The following is a 25,139-nucleotide window of genomic DNA, read 5'->3' as shown; positions in this document are numbered from 1 at the left end:
TGCCATATAAATCTGGAAATTTTTTTGTCCCATTCAGTAAAGTCTTTTTGGTTAATCTGGAGTGGTAGAGTCTGAAACAAATATAGAAATCTTGTTAATACATTTATTTTGATGGTTTCTATTCTAGAGCTTACACTCAGAAATGGGATATGATTCCATTTTGTAAGATCCTCTTTGACCCTTTGATATAGATGGTTATAGTTTTTGTCAAATAATCTACTTATATCTTTAGTAAGTGTTACCCCCAAATATTTAATTGAGTCTGTGGTCCATTTCAATGGGTATGTTTGTTTGAGCTTTTCGGATGGACTATAATTGTAGGGTAGAGCTTCAGTTTTATTTAAATTCAGTTTATATCCTGTCATTGGGCCCATGTTTTTAAGACATTTCATTACCTCCGGCAAGGCCTCCTTAGGTGTTTTTAGGAATAAGAGTACATCATCGGCATAGCATGCTATTTTATGTTCCACATCATTTATTGTAATACCTACGATTTTTCTGTTTTGCCTAATACGTTGGGCAAATGATTATATGAATGGTTAAAAATAGCAAAGAGAAGAGGAGACCAGGCGCATCCTTGCCTCATACCCCTCTCCAATGTTAAAGATTGAGTTAAGTGGCCATTGATCCTAAGCCTTGCCAATGGATTATCATATAGTGCTCTTATATTATTTATTATTAGTTCATCAAAACCAAATTTATGCAAAACTCTATATAGGTATTGCCAGCAAACAGTCAAATGCCTTTTCAGCATCAAGACTGAGGATCACAGCCTGCTCCGTATGTTGTTGTATATGGTTCATTATATGTAAAGTGCCTCTTGTGTTATCCTGGGTTTGACGTTTATGTATAAAACCAGCCTGATCATTATGTATGAGGTTAGGGAGTATTCTTTCCATTCTTTTGGCCATTATAGATGTATAGATACGGTAATCTACGTTAAGTACAGAAATCGGCCTGTATGACCCACATTCATTCTTGTCCTTGGCTTCCTTTGGTATGAGAGATATAATTGCTTCTTTCCAGGTGGGTGGGATTTGTGCCTTTTCAAGTGCCCAATGACATGTTTTTGTCAATATACACTCAAAAAACAGATTCAGGTCCTTCTTTCAAAGATCACATACACATTTTGTTAGTTGTTCATAAATGTAATTAAAAAATACCAAATTAATTTCATTTTCTTTGTGTAAACTTTAAATTACTCTAAACCAGCAGAGGCTGATTCTGAACACAAAATGAATGAGTTTGTTGGAGCACTGGGGGTAGGGGTAGTACATTTTGCGCATTTGTATACTCAAAGAAAAAAAATTCAAGCCCCTCTTTAAGCTGAAACATTTTTTTTTTTATCTCATTCAACGTAAATGTAGCACTCCAGCATTACGGCAATTATTATTCGTGTGGTGAACCTAAATTATTTTCTCTCAAAACGGTCTTTGTTACAAGAACACAAAGTTATTGAGTTACACAACGGTCCGCCCTCTTCGAAAATTTTGCGCTCTTTCAGGATCACCTAAAGGAATATTGCTGCTCTTGGCCTCTCTGTACTTTTTGGATAAAACTACACCTTCAGGTAAGGTAACATATTAATTTTTCATATAACCAATTGTGTATTTCTCTATGAGCAATACTCTGAGTATTGCTATTTATCATAGAAGCTTGTAACAGTCATTTTTTGCTAAAATTCTCTTCTCTGCTGGAATATTATTTTTTTGACAAAATAGACTGGTCTTTTCAAAAGTGCCTTGTTTTAGAGGAGAAATTATGTAGCCACCAACTTTTAAGTACTCGGAGCTTGTCCTAGCTTAGTAGCAGCTAGCCAGCCGCCATGTGCTCAATGAAAGATGATGTCCTAAGGCTAACTTCATTCTTATTGTTTTCTTTTTATAATCTAATAATGTGCCATTCTGTGTTTATTATTATATAATGCCATATTCTAGTATAAATTATTGTTTTGAGGTGTCTTTAACAGCAATGCATAGTTTACTGAGGGTGCTACCAAAAGTGAACCATGTGGCCGTAAGAGTAACTGCAGTCAGCACAATGCACACTCCTGTGACGTTCAAACCTATTTATTATTAGAAATGATTTCTTTCTTTATTATTTGCTACCGCCTAGATTATCAGAAAATGCTGTGTCAGGGGGAAGAGAGAGGCTGATAATAGTCACTGGGTTAGTAGGGGAGGGCACTGGAGAACCAGTGAAGTTTGGCGGTGAGTTTTGCATAATATGCCCCCTTCCAAGTGACAGAGCCCAGAAACGACCCATTTCTTAACCAAGGTATTGTTTCTGTTTTTCAGACCTCCTCCACTGAGGATGAACGGTTGAGATCCACTGCAGCAACTGTCATGGGTATTTACACCATCACAAGAGAAGGCATTCAGGAGCCAAAGGATGTGGGAGTTGTCACTGAAGGTACTACAGTTATGAACAACCTCGGTAGTGTCATCATGGCATTCATCGTCTTCTTTGGACTGATTTATGCACTTGATTTAAGCTATCCAAATGACCACAAGTACACTTTGGAGTTTTGTAAGAAGATTTGAATGAATCTGGATGGCCAAAGGCTCATTGCAAAGATGCAGCAAATGAAAATGAAGATGTTTGCTTAGGCAAACAAGACTCCAGCACAAAAGTTGATTTTGGCCTTTTTATCTCTTTTTTTCATGATGATGAACATCCTATTGTGAATGATGTAACCTTTAATCTATACCAATATAGATGGATAAAAGGACTGTGGGAATCTAGCTCAAAAAAAGTTAAATGGTTGTAACCAGCATTTTCTTTTTTAATTGCGTTTGGGATTTTCAAAGACACAAAACAAATGTTGACAACTTTGGTGTCTTCCAGTGTTTTAAAGTTGGTGTTCCCGTTTTTATAAGCTAATTTGACCATGTGTCATGTATGTTTATTCACAAAATATTCTGTTTCTGCTGTTAATTCAAGTGAATAAAATTGAGTTGAAAAAACAAATTATTTTTGTTATTATTTCAATAATTAAATTTGTTTTCTGGTAATTAAAATTATGAGTTGGTTGAACTTAAAATAATCATTTTAATGCAAAGACAATCTAGCTCAAATGAATGACATTGTATTGAGTTGAACCAACCAAAACCTTTCACATCTTATTAATGTAACTTTCTCCCTTTTAAACGTATTTAAAAAATTGTGTTCGACTGACTCAATTTAATTAAATTGTCATGATGTATGTAGATTTGGTTGAACCAAAATATATGTATTACGTGGAAAACCTGCCATCAATCAAATTGAGTTTATCCAATGACAAATTTTTATGAGTGTAGGAATGAGATCCTCTTTAAATGCTTTGTAAAATTCGGAGGTGAACCCGTCACTTCCTGGCGATTTGTTAGCTTTCAAGTTTCTTATGGCATTTTCCAGTTCCTTTACTGTTATTTGGGTGGCACTCATGGTAGGTAAATTGAGTCCTTCAAGAAATGTGTCTATTTGATCATCTCCGACATCCATAGTTTTAGAAAAAAAGTTGTTTATAGAAAGTTACAAAAATTGATTGAATCTTGTCCTGCTTAATTTCAAGTGTATTTTTCTGAGGGTCTCTTATTTTGTATATTGTATTGTCTGCTTGGCGTTTCTTAAGTTTCCAGGCCAACAGTTTTGTGAATTTAGGGCCATTTTCGTAATATCTTTGTCTAGAGAATAGCATATTCTTTTCAATCTCCCGGGTGTACGTTAAATTAATTTCGTTTCTTAATTTTTTAATTCGTTCTAATGTAGCTGGAGATCGGTTTTGTGCATAGCTGTTTTCTAGCTGTTTCAGTTGTTTTTGAAAATCCTGTAGTTTTTCCTGGTAAACTTTCTTTTTCCTTGAGGCAACTGCAATAATTTTTCCTCTTACCACAGCCTTTGCTGCGTCCCATGGGGACACCTCTCCATTATCATTTTCTTTCATATACAGTTGAATTCTATTACTCATTTCTTTCCTAAAATTGGCATCATTAAGTAAGCTGGGGTTAAATCTCCATAATGTTTCTCTTTTGTTTCCCTCCAGGTCAACTACAATATGTATTGGAGCATGGTCGCTAAGATCTATTGTTCCAATGTCTGAATCAGTAATTCTTGAGCTGTCTCTGCTATATACAAGAAAATAATCTATTCTAGTATATAATAAATGGGATGAGGAATAGTAGGTATATCTTCTTGTATTAGGGAACATTTCCCCTCCATATGTCAATCAAACCCATGTCCTTCATCAGCTCTTTCACTTTTTTACTAATTGTTTTGTTGGAGATTGTTTGTTTTGATATATCAAGTTTTGGTTTTGGGGTTAAATGTGTGTTTAGATCACCTCCACAGACCAGGAATCCTTTAGACTGAATGAGCACGGAAATAACTGTGACCCCAGAACTCCCTTCCTTTGAGCCTGAGATCTGTGGACTCACTGGTTTCATTTGAAAAACAGCTAAAAATCCATCTTTTTAAAATTGCTTTTGGTTGATTTCTCTGTTTATGTTTTAGCTTTTCTGTGAAGCACTTTGTGATTTTTGTCTTGAAAGGTTTTATACAAATAAAATTTTACTTACTTTATTAGTTGTACACTGTTGCACTACACACAGTTGTAGCAGTTTGACTATAGAGTAGAGAAAAGCAATAGAGTGAAAAAAATATAGCTCATTTGCCAGTAGGACTGTCTTTTATGTGTTATCATTCCCTCCATTTAGACTCAAAGAAGTTTGATGTTTGAAGTTGCACCGTGATGTGAAATGCAAACTTCCCCCAAATGGTTTGAACCAAGAAATGTGATAAACCAAATGTTATAAAAACTAAAAGGGCAGAAATCAATGTAAAATGTAAGAAGTAAAAGTAAAATATGTGAAAAATCTACCTAACTAATATAACACATTATTTATACTTCTTTTCTTACTGTCTCTGGTAAACCTCCATTTAGTACTATTTCTGGTACTAAATGCTTTTAGTTTCTCAGTCTTTTTCAGTGGTTTGTCTAACAGCCCAGTTTCCACAATAAAAACTTTTTATTTTTCTCAGGAGGACTTTCCACTCTTCCTCCCCACTCCAGAGAATACCACTTTGTGAACCAGTTGAAGACCTGGACTGAAGCTCAGAGTTACTGCAGAGAACACTTCACTGACTTGGTCACCATCTACAACAACGACATCAACCAACTGCTTGTTTCAATAGGACCAAGTATTAATGCTTGGACTTGGATAGGGCTCTATAATGATCGTTACAGCTGGAAGTGGTCCATGGAGGGAAAACTTTTTTATGTTGGCAGTAAACATGAATTTTTGATCTGGGCTAACGGCCAACCTGACTGTGTAACTGCAAAGGAATACTGTGTGGCTCTTCAGGGACAAACACAGATGAATGATAGACCCTGTGGAGATTCTTACCCCTTCCTGTGTTACAATGGTAGGAAAAAGATTTGTTGCCCTAGTTATCCTACGATTTTATGAGATTCATAATGTGTGTTTCAAAATTCTTTGTTTCTTTTAATCTTTCACAGCCAGAAATACAAGTTACATCTTAGTGAAGGAGAGCCGGTCCTGGGCAGCGGCTCAGTCGTACTGCAGGACATACCACACAGACCTGACCAGTATAAGAAGCAAAGAGGAGAAATCCAACATCACGCTCACTTTGAATGGATCAGGGGTTCAGTATGTGTGGATTGGTCTCTACAGAGATCCCTGGGCCTCCTGGTCTGACAACACCACCTCCACATTCACTAACTGGGATCCTTCTGAGCCTAATAACTATGCTTCAATTGAGTACTGTGTATCATTTCATTTACTCTCACGAAAATGGGCTGATGGCATGTGTAGCGACAGAGTCCGTTTTTTCTGTTTCACAGGTGAGGTCCAGAATGCAAACACTGTTTTATCCTGTCATCATGTAAAACACTAATGTTTGTGTTGTTATATGTGGTTCATGTTTAGCAGTGACAAAGCAAACAGTGGTGAAAATGAAGCTTCAGTCAGAGGCAGACATGCACAGCACAGAGATCCAGCAGCAGGTTTCACAGCAGGTCAGCAGTTCAGTCACCAACACAAACTTGACACAAGTTCAAACTGTGCTTCATGTTTTTCATCATCTGCACATTTTGTCCAGCTGTCAGGCCTCATGCTGTCAGAAGGACTGACAGACTTCAGGATTCGTTGGAGGAAAGTCCAGAGTTACCGTGACGACCAGTTGAAGAAGCAGGATGTGGACGGTGGCTGCAAAACTGAAGTCTGACTGGACTGAACCACTTCATGTGTGAAGTTAATAACATGCTGTGCTGAGCTGTCTCATCCTTTAAATCTTTCAATATTTCAGAGTGTAAAGTTCCACCAACAGCTCATTTGTTCAGCTGCAGTTGTAGTTTGGTAGAAATTCTTTAATCAGAGGTCCACTCACTAGTTTTCCTGATAGGCTCTAGTCTCTTGTTTTGTTTTGCAGTGTCGCTCTCAACACTTTAGACACTGTCCTTCTGTGGACGTCACTGCACAGGCTTTGTCTGTGTGCAGTTTATTAGGATCAATAGTTCTGTTTCATCTGACAGCAACCTCTGCTGACTTACACAAATGATAGAGACGAAAGTGAGGAGAGCCAGAGATCTGCTTGAGGAGGTCAGGGTGGACAGCAAAACATTGTTTTTCTCCTGTGTTGACATGTTTTTCTAGTTTTGTTTTTGTAGCTTTCAGCTTTCTTCATGTTATATTTTAAAGGTTTTTTAATGTGTTCTGTGGTTTAATTCATGTTTTTGTGTGTTACAAGGAATAAAACAGCTATTTGGGTTGAAAGAGATGCATCCATGTAGGCAGGTATATAAAAAGGAAAACGTAACAAGAAATAGATATAAAAATTTATGGAAGCATGCAGGTTTATCTTTTATTTTTTGCCTTGTATATGTAGCTCCTTTCTTATTTAATAATATTTAATAATATTATTTGACTTTGGCAAATTTACATTTTGCCAATACTGACATTTTTGTTTGTTTCATTAGGTTAGCTGGAGTGAACTCTTGAAAATAAGGACTAGAGTCCTGATAATTTCATTTTTTTCTTTTGAACTTAAGGTGTGGTGGAAATGTTATCAAAATACAGTGAAAAATGAGAAAAAACAGACATTTTTCTCAGGTGATCGCATCAAATTTATAAGACCATCGGCTCTATTTTAAATGTGCCCCAGTCTACCACCCTGGAAGGCTCTGCTAACAGATGTAATCAGTTTCTTTCTTTTTTGTAAACAAGGTTGACTCCATGGTACCTGCTACATATGACCCATCCACGTTTAGTCCCTGTTCAGAAGCCTTATACCAGTTTGAACCCATCTCAATTACACTTCTTAACAAGATTGTTAGACAAATTAAACCTTCTGGTTCTCCTGTGGGTGTGATCCCTGCATGGCTCTTTAAAGAGGTTTTCCCTTCAATTGGAACCTCAGTCCTTGCGATCATAAATAGCAGTATTACTTCCATTGTGGTTCCTGATGGTTTTAAACATGCAATTGTAAACCCTTTATTAAAAAAAGAAAACAGGCCTCGACCCTTTAGTTTGCTCAAATTTTAGACCCATTTCAAAACTTCCATTCCTTTCAAAGCCCATCCATCAATTTTCTTTGTCTTATCCGGGGCTGGGTCGCGGGGGCAGCAGCCCAAGCAGAGAAGCGCAGACCTTCCTCTCCCCAGCCACCTCCTCCAGCTTATCCAGGGGAACACCAAGGCGTTCCCAGGCCAGCCGAGAGATATAATCTCTCCAGCGTGTCCTGGGTCTGCCCCGGGGCCTCCTCCCGGTTTTGTCCCCTGGTAGGGTCCTTTCAAAATTATTGGAAAAAATAGTTTTACCCAAGTGCTTTTAGATCTTACTGCAGCGTTTAAAACTGTTGACCACAATATTCTTATCTCTCGTTTGGAACACCTGGTTGGCATCAAAGATGGCAGAACATTTAGTGTTAAAGTTGAAAATTTTGAGTCAGCCTTATATTCCTTCGCGGACCGTTAGATCAGCTGACCAGCTCCTGTTGGTTGTCCCAAAATTTAGGCTAAAACGTAGAGGAGAACGAGCCTTTTCAATTATGGCCCCCAAACTTTGGAATACGCTGACTTTAAACATTAGATAGGCATCTTTGTTTCCTGTTTTTAAGTCGCTTTTAAAAACACACCTTTTTTCAATAGAATTCAGCCTGGTGTGAGTTGATATGTTTATTGTGTGTATTATGATGTTTTTATGTGATTGTCAGTGGTTTTATCTTGTGTTTTACCCTTTTGTTTCTGTACAGCACTTTTAAATGCTACATAAATGAATTGGATTTGGATTTTCTTGTAGGTCATTTGAGCTTATTTTTCTGTTAGTAAATGAATGAGTCCATTGTGGGTCTTTACACTGAGTGATAGATCAGGTGACATTGCTACAGATCCATGAAATTAAAGGTAGTTTGACACTGAAGTTTTTGTTTCTTTATTTTTTTCTCTCTGTGTAAGTTTGAGGTCCATGTTAAAATCAGAGGTATTCAAATGTAAAAGGGTTGAACGCTCCTTATAGGTACATATAAGGAGCAAATAAGGCAATAAAAGAAGTAAATCAAGTACCCGACTGCTGTATCCTCCCGTCCTGGAGAAATAGCAGTTCAAAGAAATCACCCAAAGGCTCAGGAGATTCCTGAGCAGTGTTGGGGAGTAACGGAATACATGTACCGCCGTTACGTATTTAGAATACAAAATATGAGTAACTGTATTCCGTTACAGTTACTGTTTAAAAAGCTGGTATTCAGAATACAGTTACTTTGGTGAAATAAATGGATTACACGGCGGTACTTCCCTGTTTCATATTGTCGCGGGTCAGGACTGTTTGGGTTTGTTTGACAGCTATGTTCTGTTGTTCCAGGCGGCAGCGTTACGGTTGCCATGGTTACAGGGTGACGCTCTCTCTCTGCGTGTTTCCTGGATGAGAGAGCGCCTTTTTGTTGTTGTTGTTGTTGTTGTGCTAAGCTAAAAGGCAGAATGCTACAGGCATGGCCCTAAAGAATGTAGCCTGATGGGCAGTGTAGTCCGTGCTGCAGGGAGAATGGACTACCATACCCGTTATGTGTCTGTGAGCGAGGGAGGGAGAGAAAGGAAGTCCGAGCTGTCACGGAGCAAAAACGGGAGCTGGAAGCATGTAAATATAATAATAACCACCGCAGCCAAGAAGAGTGCCTGACGAGCCCATTTGTAAGTAAGCTATTAAGACTCGACTGTACACTATGTTCGTGTTTTCCTCCGGAAAAAATAAGTTCCGTTGGAGCCTTTCAACGCCTCTCTCTGTCTCTGGCAAGCAAAGTTGACCCAGACAACAAAGTAAAGCTAGTTTTCAGCTACCAGCCCGACACGGAACCCGACGTATTAGCCAGAAGTCCCTTATACGGTTCGGAGCCGCGGACCTTCAGTAACAGTAATAAATCACAGCAATAGTACATTCACGTAGTTGTAAACAGCATGATAATATATTAAGTATTCCAAAGTATTCAGAATACGTTACTCTCATTGAGTAACGTAACGGAATACGTTACAGAATACATTTTGGGGCATGTATTCAGTATTCTGTAATGGAATACATTTTAAAAGTAACCTTCCCAACACTGTTCCTGAGTTGACATTTTCCATGTAATAAACCATAAAGTCAGTTTGGACTGAGGACTTCCCGAACTGTTGGTGAACATAAAAGTACATTCATGCTTGACAAAATTACTTTTTATCTACCATCACTTATTTTCAATCACCATATTGTAATTGTGTTCAGTTTTTGAGTTCATTTCCAGTCAGCTTTTGTAGTGTAGAGGTGTAGTTCATAACATAACACCGCGCCTTACTGATCTCCTTAACTTTTATACCATTGGGAGATCAGCAGGCCAAATGCTCCCGGTGCGACCTAGTTCTCGGGTTAAGACCAGAGCATTCGCCTCTGTTGCACCCTATGTCTGGAATAATCTCCCTCAAGCTATTTGCATGTCTGATTCAATTTAATCTTTTAAATCTTGGTTATAAACGCATTTATTTAGCCTAGCCCCCCGACTTCCTATAGCCCACATTTGTAACTGTTTGTAATTTATCTTTTTGCTCTGATTAATGTTGATAATCATTTAACCTTCAGCCTTTTGGCTTGTGACCACTGTGCCTGTTGTATTATTGGTTAGTTATGTCTCCCACCTGTCAGTATATTTGTATTTGGATCTGTTATTGCTCTTAATTGGTTCTGTGAAGCACTTTGGCATACCTCTGGTTTTTAATGTCTTAATGCATTCTCAATCATCCAGGAAAGTAAATCTCCAAAAGTTGAATCTGTTCATCTGGACGTAGCGTTTTGTGGGAGAAACGTTTCGTCACTCATCCAAGTGACTTCTTCAGTCTCAGCTGACTGCAGGTTTCCCCAAACCTTATAAACAGGACATTTGCATAATGACTGAAACCAGCCCACAGAAGGAACAATGGGCTGTGAGGTCAGTTCCTTAATCATAATTATGCAAATTCCCATGACCATTGATCAGCAATCACTGACCAAAACCCACTGATCAAAGAACACTGATCAATGGCCATGAGTACCATTCACAGAGAGTTGGGGAATGGCTGCAATCACAGCGTTGTAAGATGGCGAAAGATGTACCCTTAGGCCCCCTCCTCGATTCAGAGATGGTCTTTCCCTCTTCACGTAAATGGCCTCCTTGACTCCGCGCTCAAACCAGCGTTTCTCCCTGTCCAGGATGTGTACATCCTCATCATTGAAAGAGTGTCCACTGGCCTGTAGGTGTAAATAAACTGCAGAGTCCTGGCCTGACGAGGTAGCTCTTCTGTGTTGTGCCATCCTCTTAGCCAGAGGTTGTTTGGTTTCCCCGATGTATAAATCCTGGCAATCCTCCTGGCACTTAACAGCGTACACTATGTTACTCTGTTTGTGTCGGGGGACCCGATCCTTGGGGAGGACCAGTTTTTGGCGCAGCGTGTTTTGGGGTTTAAAAGCCACAGAGACCCGATGTTTAGAAAAAATGCGTCTCAACTGTTCCGATACTCCTGACACATATGGGATCACTACAGGTTTTCGCTTGGGCAGCGGTTGTCCTTCTCTCCTGGATCGGCTGGAGCTTTCTTTAGGTGCCTTTCCCGCTTTGACAAAAGTCCAGCTGGGATAAAGTAAATGTGGTTATCCCAGCTGGACTTGGGATAACCACATATGATCCAGCTCCACCAGCGCTATCACAGACAGGCACACTGGAAAAAAACAAAACACTAAATTCTCTGTACCACAATAATTTGCATAAAAAACATGTTTGGTAAATGGCAAATGTCCTGTATTTATATAGCGCTTTACTAGTCCCTAAGGACCCCAAAGCGCTTTACATATCCAGACATCCACCCATTCACACACACATTCACACACTGGTGATGGCAAGCTACATAGTAGCCACAGCCACCCTGGGGCGCACTGACAGAGGCGAGGCTGCTGGACACTGGCGCCACCGGGCCCTCTGACCACCACCAGTAGGCAACGGGTGAAGTGTCTTGCCCAAGGACACAACGACCGAGACTGTCCAAGCTGGGGCTCGAACCGGCAACCTTCCGATTACAAGGCGAACTCCCAACTCTTGAGCCACAATTGCCCCTGTTTGTTTGTTTACATAGGGATGTCTTCTTTGCGAGGACAACAGAGATCATCTCTGCTTCCAGAACCTCCCTATGTAAACTATCTGACACCACATAAGGGCTGGCTTACTCCATCACTGGCAGCTGACGCAGGAACTGGGTCATGGTGGATACGACCCAAAGGTCTGCCCCAAGGACCTCCCACCACACCCCTGGGGAACCTCGATTGGAAGTTGGAAGTCCCCAAAACCCATGGCTGGGAGGTAGCAGGGTGCAGGCTGGGTCCTGAAAACTGTCATGAACTGGGAGGGGCTTTTGGTGGCCCTGGACCCGAATTAAATGTCAAAGAATTTATTGACAAACAAAATCAATAACATCTCAAGTATTCCTTCATGTTCATGTAGACTTTTGTTTCATTATCATACATGTTTTCATACATTTTTGTATAGACAGCATACAAATGCAAAATAGGTCTGCTAAAATAAAGTGTTACCACAAAGGAAACTGAGGACTCATATTATCACGTGAGTTTATTTAATCATTCATTCTGATATGAACACTTACAGTATCAGCATTTTCATTTGTTTGGTTGTGACATTAAATCTCATATTGTAAAGATTCAACATTGTAATAAGTAATATGTTGTTCATTTAGATTATTTAGACTTATCCTTTTCATGCAAAGTGTAAATCGTTAGTTGTTCTAGTCTCTACTAAACAGTTTTTTTCATTGTCAGTGTCCGAGCTGTCTTATTACGAAATCAGACATTTTCCACTATCTGCAGTGTTAGGTTCATGAGTCTGTGCCATTAACAAACTCTCACTTTGGGGCGGGGCCAAAAGACCCAGTGCTCCCACAGTGTTGGTTGGTTTGCTAATGTCCTGTAGTTTTTGTTGTATCTGACAGATTGCCTTTACATTATTTTGACATCTCAGTAATCCTCTCTCAGTCTCATGAAAGAGAACATCAATATGCAGGATTACATTTGGAAATATTTGAGACCACTCTGTACCACTTGTTGAGTAGTTTGTCTTTCGGGTATGGTGCATCAGAACAAGGATGATGTCTTTATTACCTGCACACAGCAGAAAAAACACTAAATAAATAAAATCAAATACAAAGCTATTGCATTGTTACTGTTTTGAATGATAGAGGGCTGAAACCATAAGAAAAGATTTTTCCATGATTATCTGCAAAACTGAATTAAAATATCAATAAGCATATTGATAGTCAGTCAAGTTAAAGAGAAAATACTGAACACACTTCATATTACAGTGACCAAGCTTTATAGTACCTGGTGCTTTAGCCATGGCTGCCTCCACATCTGACCTAACACGAGAGTTGATTGGGCAGAAAACAATGACAGTGTTGCATTCCTGTAGGTCTGTGCTCTCCACCAGTAGCTGTTGAGACAAGTTTACTTGGTACAGCACATCTTTGTCCGCCCCGAAGGTCTCAGCTGTACAGTAAATGTGGACCTTTACTGCATCTGCACACATTTTAAAAAGAGGAAAAAGGAAGGCCTAAAGCTTTTCTGTTAAGTTGAATGGATGCTCTCTCTGACACATGACTAAATGGCAAATTTTGTCTTCTTGATAAGAAACAAGGTTGTATTTACCATGTAATGAAGCAATGCATACTGTGATACACAGAAAAGAAAAAGAAAGAAAAGAAAGAAAAGAGCAGCATTGGTAAGAGGTTGAAACTTTTCTTTGTCCCTCCCATGGAAAAAACTCTGGAAGCACTGTTAATCGGTGTTTGTCATGTTACTTGAAAAAAATAATTAGTTACCAATTATTTTTTACTTTTCCAAGACAGTAATCTCGTTACTTTACTGATTACTTTTTTCAAAAATAATTAGTTACTAGTTAGTTACTTTTTAAAACATGATAAACAACATGAACACATAATAAAGAAATAGACCTTTTAGCCCAATTCTATTTTTTCTGCATAATCCAGCAGATAAAATGAGAGTAAAATGAAAGTGTCTTTTTAAAAATGGTTTTATTAGTTTCAATCTTTTAATGTTATGCACATTAAATTAAGCACAAATTGAATTATATGCAACAGTCTTTGACTTGAAGAAATTTCTTTAACATTTAAACCCATTTTCTCCATATTCCAGCATATAAAATTAAATAATTTTTAGTGTTTACACTCACTCTTTCACATAGATGAAAGTAAAACACAGCAACACAGCTGGGGGTTTCTCTGCGAATTTCACATTCTTGTGGTGGCTTGCTAGGTGCCTGCTCAGATTTGAAGTTTAATTTTTTGCAGTAGAAAGAAGTTTTCTTCCCACGAAGAGTGTAGAGAGGACACTAATGTTTTTTTCTCATTTTACGGAATAAAACTTGAAGTAATGTCAGTACTTCCAGGACTTTAACACTACATGGTCATAGTCGCATTGTTGATCTACACATCTTTTGCTGCCACGGATGTCGCACGTGCTTACGTCATTTTCATGAGACACTCTCACAAACAAAATCACGGTTTAGTAACGCAGTAATGCAGCGGGCTTACGGGTAAGTAACAGTAATCGAATTACTTTTTTGCAATAGTAATCCCTTACATTACTCGATACTTGAAAAAGTAATCGGAATACAGTAAGCGTTACTTGTAACACATTACTGCCCATCTCTGCTGTTAATCTACCAGTTATTTAATTATTTAGTACTACTGTCAGTGTCATGTAGAGAATATTTATGAAAGTCATCTAAACACGGGTCCCCATTTTACTATTACCAACTATTACCAACTTTGTCTAACAGTATCAGGTAATATATGCAATGTAATATGAGAGTATGCGAACTGAAATGCCAAAATGAAAAGGTAAAAACTGTGCATACACAAACCTGTATGGTAAATGGATTGATTCTTATATAGTGCTTTTCTACTCTCCCGGAGTCCTTAAGCACTGTATACAACATGTCTCATTCAGCCAATCACACAAGCACTAAACTCAAGTGCAAACTAAAGGATATTTGGCATTTAGACTGGGGAAGCCAAGGATTGAACCACAAACCTTCCAATCAGTAGCTGATTTGCTCTACCACCTGAGCCACAGCCACCCCAAACAAACCTGTATGAGGGTGCTTCACGCATTCTTCCAAGTATTTGAAGAATTCGTTGACTCTGTTGTTTGTATGGCGCCGGTGATAGGCCTCCCACAAAGTTGTAGCAGCTAAAAAGATAAAAAGGGATTTTAAGGCTGCATTACAGTGTGTGGTGTTCAGCTGAAATTGTTTGACCAAGATAAGCAATACCAGGAGGCATTACTGATGGAGCTTTGGAAAGTGAAGGCTTTCTGTGTCAGAAACTCATCAGCAAATTCTCACAGTGTTACAGTTACACGGACAAACCAGCCGATTAAAATATGACATGAAATGATGCAGAATATACTGACCAACAGGGCACGCGGCAGAGAAGAAAACTTTTCATAATTTTATTTAGAAATGGCAATACATTACCCACTAAGAAGTTGGTACATACCCTTCCTGTAGTTGTCTGGAAGCTTTTCAATGAGTTCGTACAGCCTCTGAAAGAAATTGTAGACAAATTGATTTTTTCAGATAGGAACTTCTATCTCAAAAAAGTTTGTGAACCTACTGTTGATTTGGTGCTTTGAGTTGCTTAACAGAATAACAGCTTTGTTTTTGTTGTTTTTAATGAAGTGAATAATAATTTAGAGTTGAGACTAACTTTGCCATGGTCTGTCTGTTATGAATAACACTAACCTAATCAGTTTACATGTGAATCCGTCAGTTTGTTTGTTAACCTTCTGGAAACTCAACAGCTAAAACCAAATGGTTACTGCCTGCAAAATGACACATGTGACTATGAACATGAGTTGAGGACAGTTTAGGTGAAGACCCGTTTGGTGATCATTGTCTGTATGTTTGATCAAATTCTGACCAATAAACTGGACAAACAATTCTTGTAAAATATCGAGGGATGAAGAGACATTTCTCCATGCCATGAGTCCACAGGGTCTTTGGCTGCATGAGCTAAAAGAGTCTGTGATTTCTAAATAGTTACTTCAATATTTCTGTTATAGCCCTTTACTTAAAGCTAAAAGTCTTCACTTCTATCAAATCACATGATTTAAAAAGTATTTGTACTACATCAGTAAATATTGGTATTTATTAATAGATATTTTATTACAGATTTGTATGTATATGTATATCAAACTAATATAAGCTTAAAAAACTTAGCATGAATCTATATATTCATGCTACAGCATTCCATTTTGAGAGTTTTGTGCTTATCGTGGCAACTGAGCATTAATAATAATAGAATTAATGTGCTGGCAGGGTTTCAGGTTTAATTCCACCTGAACACACCTGTGTGAAAGCCCAAAGCTGGACAACGTACACTTCTTTGTTTAATTTTGTAAATAGATCTGATTTGATGCTGATAGGCAAGTCAGCATCAATCTGATCTATTTCCAGTTGCCTATATATAGTTTATCTAAAGCTAGCTAAAACTACAAACCAGAAGGAAGTTGAACTAGAAGAATGAATTATGAAATTCCAAACTCCTTAACATCCCTGATGAGCTATGTATTTTCTAATAACGTTACAATTTTTGATAGCTCATTGTAGTTCTAATAAAGTGTTACCCAAAAATCTTGATCCATAAACCTTGCATATTCATGGCCAAAGTACTGCACATTGCTCTCCTTAAAATTCAAGACAAAGTGTTTTTCTTAGCTCTGTCATGATGGCTCCTGTTATAAAGTGACGTCTGCGTGTGTATGTTCTATGTTAGTTCTAATATGAGGGACCAAGGAGGTTCGCTAACCTGTACTTGTGGCGTTGGAGCAGCTGAAGGCGAAGTGGGTGATGGATCTGGGGAAAAATATATTTAAGAAGTCAAGGAGTGTTGTTAAAAATTGCTATATCATTTTGACTTGTATTATATTTCACACAAAGTAAACAAAAGAGGAGTTAGCTGAGATTTATATGGCCTTTTCCACTTATACAACTCCAGTGCTATGATTGTGTGTGTAGTGTACGGAAACATAATGTGTAAAACATTTTTTGAGTGAGGGAGTTAAATGTGAAATAATAATACTGACTCTGCACAGCATGGTAAATGGTAAATGGCCTGTATTTGTATAGCGCTTTACACATTCAGTCATTCACCCATTCAGACACTGGTGATAGCAAGCTACACTGTAGCCACAGCTGCCCTGGGGCGCACTGACAGAGGCGAGGCAGCAGGCATAACGTCAGCACTTTAATAATGACTCAGCACTATAATAAAAATGAGGTATTATTGAGGTATCATTATTATAAGAATTATATCAATGCCATGAACAAGAAGACTGTGGTGACTAAGTTGGATATCTGCATTAAACAATTTGTCACTTACTTTTAGATTTTTCCATGATCAAATCTGAAGACCTGAAAGAAAGAAAGATATAAAAATAAGAAGCAAAAGGTAACAGATGTCCAAGTCCACTATGTTAGGTATATCCTGACATAGTGTACAACGGGTTAAACCTTGGACAGATCATCATTCTATTACAGGGTAAAGTCAGCAATGCAGCAGTTAATACACTCAGGTTTAATAGTGTAAGCAAAAAAAAAAAAGAAAAGAAAAAGGAAAAAAAGCAAAGTGATATCTGTCTCCAGCTAACAAACTGTTCTGTGTAATCCATGTTCTCAAACATCAGAAAATGCAAACTAGAAAACAAAACCAACCAAACAGATAAAAAATGAAATTAAAATACCAAAACATATAAAACAACATCAGTCTGGCTTCCTACCTTGTGCTGCTGCTGTGACTGCTGCAGAGAGGAGGATGCAGTGAAACTGCTCAAAGAGAGCACTTGGTCTTTTATAGAGTAGCCTGCCCACTTCCACTTCCACTTTCAGTTTTATTTTTAGGATAAAGCATGTGGTTTGTAGGAAATCAGCCTCCCGTGTCTTGGAAATTGCCTCTAAATCAATGTTTTAGAAATTGGCAACTTTTTGCAGAAAAACAATCAGTGAGCAGTCTGCTGGTTTCAGAGATAAAACAATATAAATATATGTGAACAGGCATTTTCATTTGCTGTGTTCATCAGTAATGATTAATTATAGCCTGCAAACACTTATAAAGAATCTGAGTTTCACATTTTGAAAGATAAATACATATGTCCATTTGATCTTTTCTAATAATTGCAAAGTCATGTAAGGGAAAAGTCAGATGAGGTTTGGATCAAAAAGTGTCAGGAAAGCAAAGCATCAGGTAAATTGCTTCCCAGAAATGGGTTTTTTAAACCAGTCATGGTTTATCATAAGGAAAGTGAAAGTGAATGAGATTCATCTATATAAGAGCAACTGTGTTTCCTTCAACAGCTTCATTTGATCTTTGCCTCTGCAGCTGCATCACAATACAGGTAAGATGTCTTTACCATGTTTGTTAGCAGGTTGAAAATGAGCCTTAGTGATTCATACAATTCAATTTTATTATGTTTTATTATGTGTGGAAAGTTCAGTCTGCAGACCACATGCTGCAAAATATATTAGAGAAGCAAGTCATTGTCAAATAATCTAAAACTTGCTGTTGAACTCAGTAAATGTAACAGAGTTGTATTTTTCCCTCCTTCCCTTCATTAATTTAAAGTAGAAGACAATATTTGTGCTTTGGTTTTATGTTCAAGATCAGAACTCATTTAGTTTAAGGTTATAATTATTCCATAAACTTTTTCTTTTTGGAGGTGGGGGGTGATCAGTGAAATGTTTTATGTGTTATTGATTAATATCAAATTTATTTTTACTTCTTCAGTTTTCGCCATGGGGCATACCTCTTCTTCTCCTAAATGTAAGTAACATATAGTGAAGACATTGTTCTCTGTTGCAGGATAAGGCAAGAGCTGCTTATTAGAAATCAATGCAACTTAAATCTTATTTGTTTGTTGCAGTTATATTCCCAGTAGCACCTCCAGCTCCACCACGTCCTCCTAGTAAGTTATTTCATGAATTTAATAACGCAATTTCTGCAAATTATTTGCACATGTTTGTGCACATAACTGTCTAATATGTTTCATGTTGTTTGTGTTTTTAATTTGATCTTGTAGCACCTCCACCTTCTCCTAGTAAGTTTCATTTTAGAACATTGGTTACTGTTATTCACAGATTATTTTGAACAAAACTGTTTTCTCCTGTTTACAAATACAGTTCCATCTATTTCACTTTCTAAAATGCCTTTTAATTTCATTTACAGCTTTGAAAACTCCATGGAGACAAGTATCTTGGGGGTAAATCTACAGTTTCCAGTCTTGTGAACAGGACTGGAAACCAGCTTCTGACTGGATTTTAGCATGCCTCACATGCTACTGCTCTTGCTCAACGCTTCTATGCAGGCTTTATTAAATGGACAACTTCCAATACGCATGTTTTCCTCAGGATTAATTACTGTGGCTTCTATAATTGTCTATCTTTTTCAAAATAGCTCCATCAATGGTCAGTATTTAGTTTGCATTGGAAATCTGATGATTCCTGATGATATGCCATTCAGAAAATGTTATCATGCTATTCTGATAACAGACATTATCACAGGTCACAGGAAACATGCTAAAACTAGCATTTTGCTAATTTAACAGCTGTGTTTAAAAAACAGCAAAAATCTCTGGCACAACTTCAGCTACTTCCAAGTGGAGAGGATGAAGAAATCACAATGCAGGAACTCCATTTCAGCGGATGGCCTTCATCAGGGCCATAGTAAAAGATTGTAGAACTGTGCTTAAATAAAATACAGGAAATATAAAAAAAATTCAAATTAAGCAAACTTCATAGATAAACCAGCTGACATATAACAGTTTGTTATTGGTTAATTGGCTAAGTAACGCCCAAGTAAATACTGGACTAGATCATTAATGATGAAGACAGGAGGGAGGAGTCATCTACATTTACATTTTACATTTTATCTACATTTCAGAGACATAAATGAGGACCTTTCCACAAATGTGTTTCCATGTTATGATGTCCTCGTGTTTTTAATCTAACTGCTGCACTGACCTCTTTTTTTAATTAAATGCTTTCCTTTAAAAAGTAAAAAAGTAGTAAAAAGTATCAGGATGATTTCACACCGTTAGTCATGTTAAAACTACATCTACAATATATTAAATTTGTTTTAACCCCATTTTACAGGAACCAGGCAGATTTGCAGTATGTGAAGAATTTTCAGCTTCAAAATGACCAAGTGAGACATGTCAGAGTTTTGCTCTATGGCCCAGTCGGTGCTGGGAAGTCCAGCTTCATCAATTCTGTCAGCAATGTCTTACGGAGAAGAATAACCTGTCCAGCTTTGACCAACGCAACAAACGAGGAGGAAGGAAGTTTCACCAAAAAAGTAATTTCTTTTTATTTACACTGACTCGATGTCTGGAAATGTAACAAGTGAAACTGTAACTGATAGTAAAATATTAGCCTACACACCATTTTAAAGATTTAATAAGTTATTAAAACATTTTGATTATGTTTAAAACAAATCGTATCTCCTCCCAAGTTGTTTGCAAACTTTTTTTTGGTCTTTCAGTATGAAACCCACAACATTAAGAAGGATGCAGGGCAGTTTTACCCATTTGTCTTCAATGACCTGATGGGTTTGGAAGAAGGGAGTGGACGAGGAGTGAGAGTGGAAGACATCAAACTGGCCATGATGGGACATGTGAAGGAGGGTTATAAGGTACAATCATCAAACTATGAACATTGTTTACTCTTTAAGTAAAACTCTCTAATTTTCTTCAAGTTATTTTGTGATAAAAAAAGTAAATCACATATTGATGAATTTATTCAAGTTTTTTTAAAAAAAAAATACAGACATGCACAGTCTTTTTCATTCATGTTATTATTGAGATTCTTGTTATCGTATACAATGAGTGTGGGTTCACTGCTTTGGATTTTTGTAACATATTGCAGTTCAACCCTGCGTCTCCATTGTCCACTTCTGATCCTGGCTACAACCCTTCACCTTCTCCAGAGGACAGAGTTCATGTTCTGGTTTGTGTCTACTCTGGTAACACGACAGAAATTAACAGCTCAGTGTTACAGAAGATGAAAGCCATCAGAGAGGCAGCCAGCGACTTGGGTAAGAGGGGACTGAGTGTGTAACAGACTTACAGTGCATTTAAAGAACATCTTGACTATTTATTCTAACACTTTACTTGTAAAAGTAAACAAATGCATGTGCATGAAAAACATGGCTGACGTTCTGCATTAGACTTGGTTGTCTTAAAATTTCTGATAACAAAAAATTTATAACTATACCTGGTTAAATATGGACACAGTCTCTGCTGACAGAAAATCAGAGTGAAACACTATTGTTGTTGTTGTTGTGCAAATTGTATGCATAGTAAAAATTCCTGTGAAGTTAATCATAAAACATCTCATGTTGCCAGGTATTCCCCAGTTAGCTCTTCTTACCAAATTTGATGAGGCCTGTCCTGAAACTGAAAAGGACTTAAAGAATGTATACAAAAGCAAGCTCGTGAAGAGAAAGGTGAATTTTGGCTGGAAAAATTAAACATTGCAAACATACCTGAACTCAGATCTTAAAGTAATTTATTGTTTCTATAAAAAATCAGATGGGAGATCTGAGCTCAAAACTGGGGATCCCGCTTAACTTCATCCTTCCTGTGAAGAACTACAGTGAAGAAACACAACTGAATGACGACGTCGACACTTTGATCCTGAGCGCTCTGAGAATGATGATTGACCTGGGAGAAGACTTCATTGACTCTAAATTATAAACTGACACATTCCTGACAGTTTCAGACATACACACTGATGTAATACACTCGATGAATAATACATAATCCCAGTACAGTAAAGAGTCACTTTTTCCACACAGACTGATGTTAATTACCAGATAAGATAAAACTCAAGAAGTTGTTACTGAAAGCTGATATGACTGAGTGTGATTAAACTGAAAAGAAACATGAGTTTCATCTCTCTCTTTTCCTTTCTTAATATCGACTAACATCACAGAAATATATCGAAGAACATTTATAATCAAATAAAATAAAGTTGTCACTGTCTTTGCAGATAAATTTCACACATGTACTCCAGAAATGAGCTTGTGTAGCCATCACCCAACTCTGCATGTTAGAATTCAAATGTGCACTTACGATAAACAAATGTCTCATACATTTGCATTAAACCTTGTATGGTGTTTAGGTCTGTTGTACCCTTTTCAGTGTTTACCCAAATAAAAATTATACAATTAATAAATATTTCTGAATAAGTTTTCTTTCATTTTCTGTGAAGAACATGCAACGATCAGGCATAACATTATGACCACCTGCCAATGTTCCCTCTAATTTTTCATGTGTCTGAGCGAACACACAAGCTCCCTGAGCGATCCCTTGAACCACTGTGAGCAACAGCAGACGTGTGCACTGTGGTCACGCCAGCATCGAATCCATCCAAGTTACATGGTTTATTAAAATAATCAAATTACAGCATTTACATTTATGTTCGACTACTTTTAATTACCTGCTTTAGCCCACTTACAATGAAATTTAAAAAAAAAATCTTGTTCATGACCTGTGTAGTATGTTAACACTATTAGAAGTAAAAATAACTCCAATAACTCCAATTTTGAAAACACAAAATTTGTTTTAAAAAGCTCTGACTTGTATTATGAGTCTGTGGTCTGGGAGAGAGTCCTGTAACTCTCTGTCTGCAAAATACAGTATATAATGACCAATGTTGGGCAATTTATTATATAGGTACTTCTTCAAAAAAGTAACTCAGTTTGGCAAACAACAACATTTTTTGCAGCTGTTTACCTAAAATGCAGCCAAGGCGTTTTTTAAACAAACATTTCAAACTATTTACAGAACAATCAGGTGTTCTGCATCAAATCTGATGCCACACAAATTATTTGTGCCACTCCAACAAATAATTTCTGTCCACTATGAGATAAAGGAGAACAACAGCCTGATACCTGCAGGCCTGACAACAGGAGATGTATCACTCCTGTAACACCTGTAACATTCAGCAGTCGCCTCGTTGTTCTGACACACACAACAAAACTATTGACTACACTACACACTAACTACACAAGATTTGAGCTAAACGTCACAAATCTCTCACATCTCAAAACACCGCCGTCACTCCTAAAACTTCCCCCTTCCTAAACAACTAAATGCCATGTTGCCATATCATTTCTTGATTGGTTGACATGGCACATTTTTCCACCAGTAGGAAAGGCTGGGAGGGGGGGTTAGCTCAAAGGCGGAGAGTGCTTTTGAGCGTTTTCCTTATAAAACGCCCTTTTTACCGTTTCTTCCCGCAGTAAATATAAACAATGATTGTATTCAGAGAAAAATACAAACATTGCATATTTATCTGTATTTTTTTAACCATAACTCTGGTTTTACGTGGCCTATCATCACACTTTAAAAACTGGTATGAAGTCAAAACTTTTTCCGTCAATTGTTCCGTCTGTCCTGCTCACATCTCCAATGGTTGTACACGTTGTCATTAACGTGGCTTCACTCCACATCAGCCACGCCGCTTTGCTAGCTAAAACCCCGGTGTCGGCACATAAGGACGCTGTCATAGCCTGACAACCTCGTTGATTTGCTGCATATATACGAATGTGGATCGCATCATTGGCTGGACTATGGGATAAGGTGGCATCGTTCTAATCCCACATGGAGCAGCCAGTCATTTACTGACTAACACTGCAAAACAGTTGTTAACATATTTATTTTCATTTCAATTTTTTTTTTTTTTTTTTTTTTTTTTGTGCGCAACGCAGATTTTCCGTGCGCAGAGACAGTGCAAGCTACTCTTGCAAGCTGCGTTGTGGAGCCTTCATGGTTTAGACTTGTTTTACCAGAACATCCCACTCATGCTTGACTGGACTAAGACCTGAGTAATTTGTCATCAGTCGAAGCTCACTGTTGTGCTCCTCGAACATTTTTACTTTGAGGCAGGGGCATTATCCTGCTGAAAAAGGCTATAGTCATCAGTGAGTTCTGTTTCCATGAAGTGTGTACATGGTCTGCAATAATAATTATGTATGTGTCAAAATAACCTACACATGTACCACAGGACCTACGTTAAAGCAGCAGAAAATTGCCCATAGCTACAAACTGCCTCTGTCAGCTTTGCCTTCTTTCCATAGTGCATACTGGTGTCAGGTAAGTGACACACGTGCACCTGGTCTCCACCTGATGTAGAAGAAAACATGATTCATCAACACTCTCTTTTTTTCTGGCTGGTCAAGGTCAGGTTTTACAACAGGGCAATAGCCCTAATCAGAGCTAACAGCTGACCTGATTGGATACCTCCTTGGACATTTTGAGGGGCAGTAACAACAACAACAATTATGATGATAGTAATAATGATAATAATAATAATAATAATAATAATAATGTGGAATGAACATTCAATTATTATTTTTTTATTTATCAATTAAGTGATACCTTTTTTTACTCATACCTTTCTTGCACTTTACAAAAATCCACTTTAAGTTGCTGTGTTGTGCTGTGTTTAGTTTTGTGTGGTGCCGACGTGGGTTAATTACCATTTCCGTGGTACTAATGTACAAGGTATGACTGTGCAATGACAGTAAAGAAGTTAAAGTTATGTGAAGAAGTTCAAGTGAAGTTTGATCAAACAGCAGAACACATTAAGGTCCAGGCCCGACACACAGAGAGGCAGATTAAGGAGCAGTTTAAGAAGCTTCACCAGTTTCTAGCAGAGGAAGAGGAGGCCAGGCTGGCTGCACTGAGGGAGGAAGAGGAGCAGAAGAGTGGGATGATGAAGGAGAAGATGGAGGCTCTGAGCAGAGAGATAGCAGCTCTTTCAGACACAGTCAGAGCCACAGAGGAGGAGCTGAGAGCTGAAGACGTCTCATTCCTGCACAACTACAAGGCTGCAGTGGAAAGAGTCCAGCGCTGCCCCCTGCTGGATGATCCACAGCTGCCCTCAGGAGCTCTGATAGACCAGGCCAAACACCTGGGCAACCTGACCTTCCACATCTGGAACAACATGAAGGACATGGTCTCCTACACTCCTCTCATCCTGGACTCAAACACTGCTCATCCAAACCTCATCTTGTCTGAAGATCTGACCAGTGTGAGAGGAGGAGGAGAGAGGCAGCAGCTTCCTGATAATCCAGAGAGGTTTGATCATTCCTGCTCTGTCCTGAGCTCTGAGGGCTTTAACTCAGGGACTCACAGCCTGGATGTTGAGGTTGGAGACAGTACATGGTGGGGACTGGGTGTGTTTGAAGAACCTCTACAGACAAAAGCAATTGTGCTTCTCTCTCAGTTCAGAAGACGCTCCAGAGGATCAGAGTGAATCTGGACTGGAACAGAGGAAAGCTGTCATTCTCTGATCCTGATACTAACACACACATACACACCTTCACACACACTTTCACTCACAGGATGTTTCCATTCATTTGCACTGTTGGTAAAGTGAAGGTGTTGCCGTTGAAGGTGTCAGTGTCAGTGGAGCAGATGAGTTGAGGATGATGATGTTTCTAATGTTGTTTCCTGTCAGTGAATTGAAGCTGTTAAACTGCAGCTGTCCTCCTGCTGCCT

At 38.2% G+C, this 25,139-nt stretch overlaps 2 protein-coding genes and 1 long non-coding RNA gene across 3 annotated transcripts; 2 read left to right on the top strand and 1 right to left on the bottom strand.

The window, feature by feature from the left end:
* Positions 1-5,822: 5,822 nt before the first annotated feature.
* LOC120439357 lies at positions 5,823-6,436 on the top strand. The gene is made up of 3 exons (XR_005612587.1): positions 5,823-5,842; positions 5,928-6,016; positions 6,100-6,436. It is a non-coding gene; the product is annotated as an uncharacterized LOC120439357 (long non-coding RNA).
* A 5,682-nt stretch (positions 6,437-12,118) lies between these two features.
* On the bottom strand, positions 12,119-17,382 carry LOC120439272. Its single transcript, XM_039610083.1, has 7 exons — positions 17,358-17,382; positions 16,961-16,992; positions 16,388-16,434; positions 15,077-15,122; positions 14,667-14,768; positions 12,879-13,073; positions 12,119-12,659 (listed from the first exon to the last, which is right to left on the bottom strand). Exons 2-7 carry the CDS (start codon positions 16,974-16,976, stop codon positions 12,337-12,339), a joined length of 729 nt encoding a protein of 242 aa, XP_039466017.1. The 5' UTR covers positions 16,977-16,992; positions 17,358-17,382; the 3' UTR covers positions 12,119-12,336.
* A 549-nt stretch (positions 17,383-17,931) lies between these two features.
* LOC116327819 (interferon-induced protein 44-like) lies at positions 17,932-21,515 on the top strand. The gene is made up of 10 exons (XM_039609623.1): positions 17,932-17,972; positions 18,362-18,397; positions 18,498-18,539; positions 18,654-18,671; positions 18,800-18,833; positions 19,726-19,927; positions 20,114-20,263; positions 20,497-20,665; positions 20,976-21,076; positions 21,162-21,515. The coding sequence occupies exons 2-10, from the start codon at positions 18,370-18,372 to the stop codon at positions 21,324-21,326; spliced, it is 909 nt and encodes a 302-aa protein (XP_039465557.1). The 5' UTR covers positions 17,932-17,972; positions 18,362-18,369; the 3' UTR covers positions 21,327-21,515.
* Positions 21,516-25,139: the final 3,624 nt, after the last annotated feature.

Source organism: Oreochromis aureus, linkage group 3 (genome assembly GCF_013358895.1).
Source record: "Oreochromis aureus strain Israel breed Guangdong linkage group 3, ZZ_aureus, whole genome shotgun sequence".
Classification (NCBI taxonomy): domain Eukaryota; kingdom Metazoa; phylum Chordata; class Actinopteri; order Cichliformes; family Cichlidae; genus Oreochromis; species Oreochromis aureus.
The sequence above is the reverse complement of the archived record's forward strand: the minus strand, read 5'-3'. Positions and strand labels throughout refer to the sequence as shown.